Source organism: Triticum dicoccoides, chromosome 4B (genome assembly GCF_002162155.2).
Source record: "Triticum dicoccoides isolate Atlit2015 ecotype Zavitan chromosome 4B, WEW_v2.0, whole genome shotgun sequence".
Lineage (NCBI taxonomy): Eukaryota > Viridiplantae > Streptophyta > Magnoliopsida > Poales > Poaceae > Triticum > Triticum dicoccoides.
Window position 1 is genome coordinate 476,760,918 of NC_041387.1, and position 8,969 is coordinate 476,769,886.

General features: G+C 49.7%; 1 protein-coding gene across 1 annotated transcript; it reads right to left on the minus strand.

Moving 5' to 3' along the window:
• Positions 1-5,996: 5,996 nt before the first annotated feature.
• Positions 5,997-7,811, minus strand: LOC119290968 (serine/threonine-protein kinase WAG1-like). Its single transcript, XM_037569650.1, has one exon. It carries the CDS (start codon positions 7,773-7,775, stop codon positions 6,222-6,224), a length of 1,554 nt encoding a protein of 517 aa, XP_037425547.1. The 5' UTR covers positions 7,776-7,811; the 3' UTR covers positions 5,997-6,221.
• Between the last annotated feature and the right edge of the window lie 1,158 nt (positions 7,812-8,969).

Genomic DNA, 8,969 nt, shown 5'->3' on the forward strand with positions numbered 1-8,969 from the left:
TGACTTATCCGGTGTGCCCTGAGAATGAGGTACATGCGACTCCTATCGGGATTTGTCGGCACATCGGGCGGCTTTGCTGGTCTTGTTTTACCATTGTCGAAATGTCTTGTAAACCGGGATTCCGAGTCTGATCGGGTCTTCCTGGGAGAAGGTATATCCTTCGTTGATCGCGAGAGCTTATCATGGGCTAAGTTGGGACACCCCTGCAGGGTATAAACTTTTGAAAGCCGTGCCCGCGGTTATGCGGCAGATGGGAATTTGTTAATGTCCGGTTGTAGATAATTTGACACCAGATCCGAATTAAAACGCATCAACCGCGTGTGTAGCCGTGATGGTCTCTTCTCGGCGGAGTCCGGAAAGTGAACACGGTTTTGGGTTATGTTTGACATAAGTAGGAGTTCAGGATCACTTCTTGATCATTGCTAGCTTCACGACCGTTCCGCTTGCTCTCTTCTCGCTCTTATTTGCGTACGTTAGCCACCATATATGCTTAGTCGCTGCTGCAACCTCACCACTTTACCCCTTCCTTTCCCATTAAGGTTTGCTAGTCTTGATACCCATGGTAATGGGATTCCTGAGTCCTCGTGGCTCACAGATTACTACAAAAACAGTTACAGGTACAGGTTACGCGATGATCATGACGCGAGAGCGATGTTTGCTTGTTTTGGAGTTCTTCTTCTGCTTCTTCTTCGATCAGGAGATAGGTTCCAAGTCGGCAGCCTGGGCTAAGAGGGTGGATGCCGTTTGAGCTTCTGTTTGTGTTCCATCCGTAGTCGGATGTTGATCTTATGTATGATGTATTGATGTATTCTTGTGGCATTGTATGCCTTTTGTATGTATCCCCATCTATTATGTAATGTTGATGTAATGATATCCACCTTGCAAAAGCGTTTTAATATGCGGTTCTATCCTTGGTGGGACCTTCGAGTCTCTTTAGGATAGTATCGCATATTGGGCGTGACACAAACAGAGAGTGGAAATGCATCGAAGATCGGTTTGAAAAGAAACTTAGTTGCTGGAAGGGCAAACTTATGTCATATGGAGGCCGGTTAATTCTTATTAATTCGGTGCTCACGAGTATGCTGATGTTCCTACTATCCTTCTTTGAGGTTCCAGTCGGGGTTAGGAAAAGGCTGGACTTCTACCGATCAAGATTTTTTTGGCAGAGTGATGAACTTAAGAGAAAGTATAGACTCGCCAAGTGGGATGTTATTTGTTGACCAAAGGACCAAGGGGGTTTGGGTATCGAGAATCTTGAGGTCAAGAACAGATGCCTGCTTAGTAAGTGGCTGTATAAGCTTTCAGTTCAGACTGACGCAATTTGGGCGCAGATTCTTCTTAACAAGTATCTGCATTCCAAAACTTTGTCACAGATGACAGTGTGACCAACTGATTCGCCATTTTGGAAGGGGCTTATGAGAGTCAAGGCAACCTTCTTTAATAGAACTAAGTTTATTGTCGGTGATGGCAATGATACACGTTTCTGGGAGGACACTTGGCTAGGTGATACACCACTGGCACTATAGTACCCAACCCTGTATCGTATTGTCCAGCGACGTGATGCGCTAGTTGCAACGATTATGCAGTCCATTCCCCTTAATATTTAATTTCGGAGGGTGCTTGTTGATGAGAGATGGGAAGCTTGGCTTCATCTGATGCGTAGACTGATGGAAGTCCAGCTATCTCATCAGCCCGATCAGTTATGTTGGAAACTTACTAGGTCTGGACAATTTACTGTTAAGTCGATGTACATCGATGTTTTTAACTCCACTGTCATTCCTAGCTCCAAACATGTTTGGAAAGTAAGAGTGCCTTTGAAAATTAAAGTGTTTATGTGGTTTGTCTATAAACAAGTTATTTTAACAAAGGACAACTTGGTTAAGCGCAATTGGACAGGATCTACTAGGTGTAGTTTCTGTGATCGGGACGAGACCCTTAAGCATCTCTTCTTTGAGTGTCCGTTGGCGAGAATTCCGTGGCGCACCGTGCAAATTGCCTTTAACATTACTCCTCCGAGTTCGGTCGGGTCGTTATTTGGAACGTGGCTGGATGGGATAGAGTCCGATACATCTAGACATATTCGTGTAGGAGTTTGTGCGTTATTATGGGCAATTTGGAATTGCAGAAATGATTTGGTTTTTAACAGAATAACTACTATTCATTTTTTGCAGGTTATATTCCGTGCTACGGCGCCGATCCGTATGTGGTCCTTACTCACTCCGACGAAGGCCAGGGAGCGTTTGGTTACTGGATCTGTCCGGTGGGAGATGGTAGCGCGGGATATCTTTAACCGGTTTGGATGGCGGTCATGTAATAGGATAGGCAATTAGTTTTCCTATCTTTATTTTGCCAGCCGGTTGTGGCTTTATGGCCTTTTCTAGTTTTGGCGTCGAGGCTCTATGTGAGCTCGCCCTTATTTTGTTTCAAGACTCTATGACTTTGTTGAACCTATTTTATCTATTTAAGTGGCCGTATGCATCTTTCTGATGCAGAGGCCGGGGATTCCCCCTTTTCGAAAAAAAAAACAATGTTCAAATCTAACTAACGGAAAATCACAAGCCATAAAATAACAATCATCAAACACAGCTGCCGCCGCTCCCGCTATATGTCCTTCATTCTTCATCGTGAATTACTTCCGTATTGTTGAAGTTAACAACAAGACGGTTGCTTCCCACCTTTTGTGCAAGTAATAAGCCAAAACGTAGTGCCATAGCTTCCGCTGTTAAGACATCTGCACACCAATCCATCTTCCAATTTCCTTCAACAATAATTTTTCCTTTATCATCTCTTAATACAGCTCCCGCTGTGCCTCTAAGCATGTCTTAATCAAAAGAAGCATCGACATTCTTTCTTCTTCCACCTCCGGGGAACAAAACAGTATGCCATATGCGTAACGGGGATCTGGCCCGGATCGCCAGCATGGTCACGTTGCCATGGCTAGCGCATTAATGATCCATCACGCACCTGCAGCCTCGTCCAAGCTGAGATGCCCGCCACGAGATGGGGAAGGAAGCATCGATCGATCATCTCTATCGTACATATCTTGTTAGAGAAATAATCGTACTTCTTCTGATTCATATTATTCCTTCCGTTTCAAAATAGATGACTCAAAGTATAAAGTTGGATCATCTATTTTGGAACGGAGGGAGTCGAAGAGAAATGTGTATGGATTGAGGCGACGGTCGACGAGGGGCCATATGATTAGCACGCCGTGGGGATGCATGGCCTTTGGCTTGAAAAATACTCCTACAAATACAAATGCATGTGACGCGTCGCCGGCCATGTCTCGTGCCGCATCGATCCCACTGTCCCAAGCCGGCCGGCGGTTGAATCTACCCTAACCCCTCTCGATCATTGCGTTGCGATGCTCGACATGGGGAATTCCGTTCATATGTTCCGTGTGAAATGAGGTACTGGTACTAGTCTACGTGCATGCACCAAAATTTCTAACAGACTTAACTATAGCATAGTATGTTTCCGAGGGGCCGGGTACGCACAGGACTAGTTTTGTAAGTACCTCGATGAGCATAGTTTGCGAATACTTGTAGTCGATTCAGCGCAAAGGACCGGCTGAAACCGACAGCAATATACTACTGCGTGTATATTCTACTCGATGGGATGCTCTTATCCTCGCCTCGTTTTACATCTCGTGCGTGCGCCAGCATCGGGGACTGACCGGTTCTCTGAACGTGTTCATCAATTGCCATCGATCTTCTGACATTCACTAACAACTGTCAATTCATAATTGAAAATCCGGCGAACGGTTCACGGAACCATGAATGGTGATTACTACTAATAGTAACATCACATCACATCACAAGATGCGTCCACGATCCATTTCTCAGTTATTGCGAGTTATGTTATGAGCGCACCACTCCTACAAGTTTCGAACTCTTTTGGGACCTCTTCTGTTAACAAGTTTCGAACTCGGTTCCCTCTTTTTTTTATTGGGACGATCTACGTCACTCAATTACTCTTCAGCTTGTAATAGCTGACCACATCTGCTGTGTGGTTATCTCTGAACGGAAGTAAGCCTCACGAAGCGGCGATATATAGACAGATGTAACCGATGAGATAGATCATCGTACGTATGTACATCTCCGACAGTGTTAGGAGGAGCTGAGCTGAGCTAAGCTGAGCTCCGATTCCTCACTCACTCACTCACTCACATGCAGGCATGGCATGGGATTTCAGGCGCCGCGCGTGCTCACTGAAACTGAAAGTAAGGCAAAGACAAAGGCACGTAGTAGCAGCATCGAGGACGGGCGATAGATACATTGCACTGCACTGCATGTTACTGCGGGAAAGCGATCACCTCGGCCCCCAAAAGGCACATTCCCTGATCGATCGAGCCGGCCTCTCGCCTTTAACCTGCCGCTATGTCATCGTCGATCTGCACTTTGGCACCTCTCCCGGCCAGGACCGGCCGGAGGCCACCGCTTTGCAGGTTTATTCGCATGGCATGCATACATCCCTCTGTCGTCTCCTCGTAAAGCAGACGCTGCGACGCGTACGTCCTCGTCTGGCCTGGGCCAGGGACCGGCATGGCCATGCCAAAGCCAGCCAGACACCAGTCACCAGTCACCAGTGTGTGTTGCATGCGTTGGTGGTGCACACACAAGGTACGTACGTATATATGCATGCGCCTGATGCCCGGCGGCGTGGCGCGCTGGTGACCCCGCGAACTCCGCGACCGCAGCGCCGGCTACGTAGAAGTATGCTCGTGATGTGCTCTGTTGCGCCCGAGTCTCGCTTTCGGCTTAGCCAGCTAGCTTCGTCGCCGTCGTTCCCCGGCAACCCTCGCTTTCGCCTCGAGGAAGAGCAAAACGATGGGAACATCTATGCGCGAGTGTTGTTTAGTTATTACTTACTCGTAATCATAGATGTGTATAACCAGTACGTACGTCCCCCCACACTCGGCTGGGTTCATGCATGAACCATCTCCTTGATCGATCCAATCATTGGTTAAGATGCAAATATGCTACTATAACGTAACAGAAAATGCCAACGGCCTAGAGAGGAAGTGCGTCTTCTCTGATCTCTAAGTTTATTCGTCAAAATAAAAAGGAACATCCAGATCTGTATAGTTAGTTTGGGCAGTTTCATACCGGTCGGTCGGCGAGGAGTAGATTGGTAGTAGTAGGAACTAATTGGTCTACGAACTACTAGTATTTCAACAAGGAAAATGCATAGCTTATGTTTAATAAAATGATTGCGTGCATTGTATGATGCAGAGGCTGGGTTATCCCCTCTTCGAAAAGAAAAGAATTGCATAGAAGCTCTTGGGTGCCCGTGAATCCTATATGAATAGTAAAAAAATACAGAATGACTAATTCACATCTAGACGTCTTTTAAGAGTGTCACATCTAACTAGTTTACCATATAATTAGGGATTTCAAGATTTGTATAAATGTTTTTTAATTATTTTTTTGCTGATGTTGTGTGATGTCATACTTAGATGTAACATAGTTATGTCACATCTAGATGAGTCCTAATCACACCAAAAAAATACCAAGAAAAATTAAAAAAAAATCGGGTATCAAATCTGGTTGATCATCCTACTGACGTGCGAGGTTTCATGAAGAATCATCGTATAAAATTAATTGTGGAAGAAGTTAGATGATGAGACACTGTTAATTCTCTGGAAAAAAATATACTTATAGCAGACTAAAGTAGGGATCAACCCGTACAGTGCATGTGGGCGAGAAAGGCATGGCATGGGCGCATCCGCGGAGGGAGAAGGCGTCCAATTCAAAATGTTCAGAAGAGGAAATGTTAGAATCGAGCCTGGAGCTTCGCAGGCGCAGATGTTCAAATTCAATACACAGTGTTCAAGATATCGGATGCTCTACTTGTTGTTGGTCAAAGACGTGATACCCGGACCTGAACTGCTGACATTTAACTTGCGACGGCAACTGGTCAATCTGTCAGAGACTAACCCACTGTAATATACTACCGCTAAAGAACTACTAGTACCGTTATGAGAAAGGAAAACAAATCTCAGTGAACAAGGGATGAAGTTTCTCCATATACGAGCACGGATCAAACCATGTCAACGCAGTGACACACATCGCCTCGATCTTTGTACAGACTACAAACCTCCTCCTCCTCCCCACAACCTCCTCGATCGATCGCGATCCCTTCCACTCTTTAGTCTATACACGCCACGAACCCTAACCAGATTAACACGAACACACGCAGCAAAAAACACAGGAACAGATTCATGGCTTCATTCTGCTCGTCTTGGTCTTCTTGGATCGGCCCTCCTGGCTCCAACTCATCAGCTTGCGGAAAACCCCCTGCCGTTCCTCGTAGCTCGACCTCCTCCCGAAGCTGCTGCTCTTCTTGAAGCTACTGCTCTTCTTGAAGCTGCTGCCGCCCAGGCTGTTCCAGCTCCCGAGCTTCGCCTGCCTGGCGGCGGAGGTGGGGGACGCGGCGGCGTCGGCCTCCGGCACCACCGGTGGCGTCACGCACCGTATCAGCGCCCAGTCCACGCCCGCGAAGAACGGGTGCCGCTTGATCTCGGCGGCCCCGCGCGCGGACCCCATGCGCCGCCGCGGGTCCCTCTCGAGCAGCCTGCCCACGAGGTCCTTGAGCTGCGCGGCCGCCTCGGCCTCGCCGTCCAGCTTCGGGTACGTGACCTGCTTCGACAGGATGTTCTTGAGCGTCACGTCCTTGGCGGGGCCCTTGAACGGCGTGCGCCCGTACACCAGCTCGTACAGGAACACCCCGAAGGCCCACCAGTCCACGCCGTTGCCGTGCCCGTTCCCGCTCACGAGCTCCGGCGCGAGGTACTCGTGCGTGCCCACGCAGTCCTTGGAGTTGGCGGTCGTCGGCTCGGCCACGAACTCGAACCGCTCCTTCGCGTCGACGTCATCCTCGTCGCTGCCGCGGTTGGAAGAGAAGCACGACGGTAGGAGTCTCCTCTTGCGGCGGCGGATCTGTTGCCGCACCTGCCGGCGGCGGACGGCGGGCTCCACGGACGCCGGGAACGCGAGGTCGAAGTCTGAGAGCACGACGTGACCGTCTCCTCGGAGCAACACGTTCTCCGGCTTGAGGTCGCGGTACACGAAGCCGAGCACGTGGAGGTACTCTAGAGCGAGCAACACCTCGGCGGCGTAGAACCTGGCTGCTGCCACGGGCAGGCGGCCTCCCGGGCGGCGGCGGAGCACCGAGTGCAGGTCGCCCCCGGAGCAGTAGTCCATGAGGAAGCACGCGTAGCGTCCCGCGTCGAGGCGCGCGTAGAGGGTGGGCACGAATGGGTGGTCGAGCGACGAGAGGACGCGGGACTCGGCGAGGACGTGACAGACACGGGAGGGATCGTCGTCGCGGAGGTCGACGACCTTGAGCGCGAAGAGCGGCGAGGCCGGCGGCGAGGACTTGAGGCGGCAGAGGAAGACCCGCGCGAGGTGTCCGTGGCCGAGCTCGCGGACGAGGTGGAGGTGGGCGAGGCGGAGTACGCCGTCCGGGGTGGCTGCGCGGGCGGCAGCGAGGTGCGTCCAGTGCGGGGAGGTGGACGACGAGTGCGGCCGCGGCGAGAGCGAGGTGGAGGAGGAGAAGGACGGCAGGGAGAGCGAGCTCCGCGCGCTGAAGGTGGTGGCGGTGGTGAAGGAGGAGGTGGATGCGGAGGCGGTGGAGGTGAAGGAGAGGTCTAGTGCGCCGGCGCCGGCGTCCGCAATGGATAGTGGGAAGTGTGGGGAAATGTCAGAGAAGGGGGGGGACGGCGGGGCGGGCTCATGGACGTCCATTGGCGGATGAGGGTGCGGTGCTTCCATGCCGGCGAGAGTGAGAGGGGGCAAAGGAAGGGAGGAATTGTTTGGAGTCTGTGTGTGGTGACGGGTTGGGGTTATAAAGGCGTCGCTGAGACTTGCTGCGCGCAGAATGAAGCGGGAGATCAACGGAACCGTATGGGCAAGTACTAGTAACTGCTAACCAGCTGGAGGGTTCATTCCGGGTCTGGCCACTGTAAATGGACCCGATCCGATCTATTACCTCTGTCTAGAAAACTTGTCTTATTCTTTTTATCTAGATTAGAATGTATCTAACGCCAAAAAGTCTCTAGATACATCCGTATCTAGACAAATCTAAAACAATTTTTTTTGATACAAAGAGAATATCTGCCAATAAGAAATGGCGCCAGGTGGATGGGCGTAAATTGTCTGTATTTCTTACACGTTTGTTTATTTTTTTGATGATTATTTTTCATGGGTCAGTGGTTATGGGACTGAGATGCGAAGCACCAAGCCGAGATGATGATGCTAGCTGCGACACCGACAGCGCAGGAGGGTTGACAAGTGCGGGTAGGGGGGGGGGTCGTCAATGCTGGAGGAGATGGGTTGTTTGGAGGGATGGTCAGGGCGATGACCGGCGAAGAGACCGCGAGGCTAGGGCAAGGGAGCGAGCCAACGTGATGGCTATGTTGGATGATGGTGGTGGGCGATATCACTTCGGCCGGTGATGGCGTGTGGGTCATGGACGGTGGCGCGTGCTGACAACAGAGGTGGAGAGGTAAAAAGGGATTGACCTAAAAAAACCTAAATGAGGAAATTGTTGCCCTATTTTTTTGGATGCAACTACTTTTTTTCTATCTCCGGGGGTTCCTTTTTTTACAGTACTGACGCGGACACTACTCACTCATATGAACACACAACCCTACCTCTGTGAGCATCAGACTAAGCCGCCACATCATTTTGAGATTGATGAAATTACAATAGGCATCTCCGTAGTCGATGCGACTGTCTCTTCCCACTGAACGAACATCGCCGAAAAGTTTAAAATAAATTCACAAAAATGTAAGCACTAGTATAAGTCTAAGACTTGAACCCTATTGGATTGGTTCCACCACAAAAAGACTAATTATCTGAGTTGTGCTTAGTTCGCTCTAGCTCTAGGATTTGCATATGAGAACTATTGTTTTCCCCCGATTAAAACACTTGTATTACTCAAAACCCAGGAGGATTACAATCAGC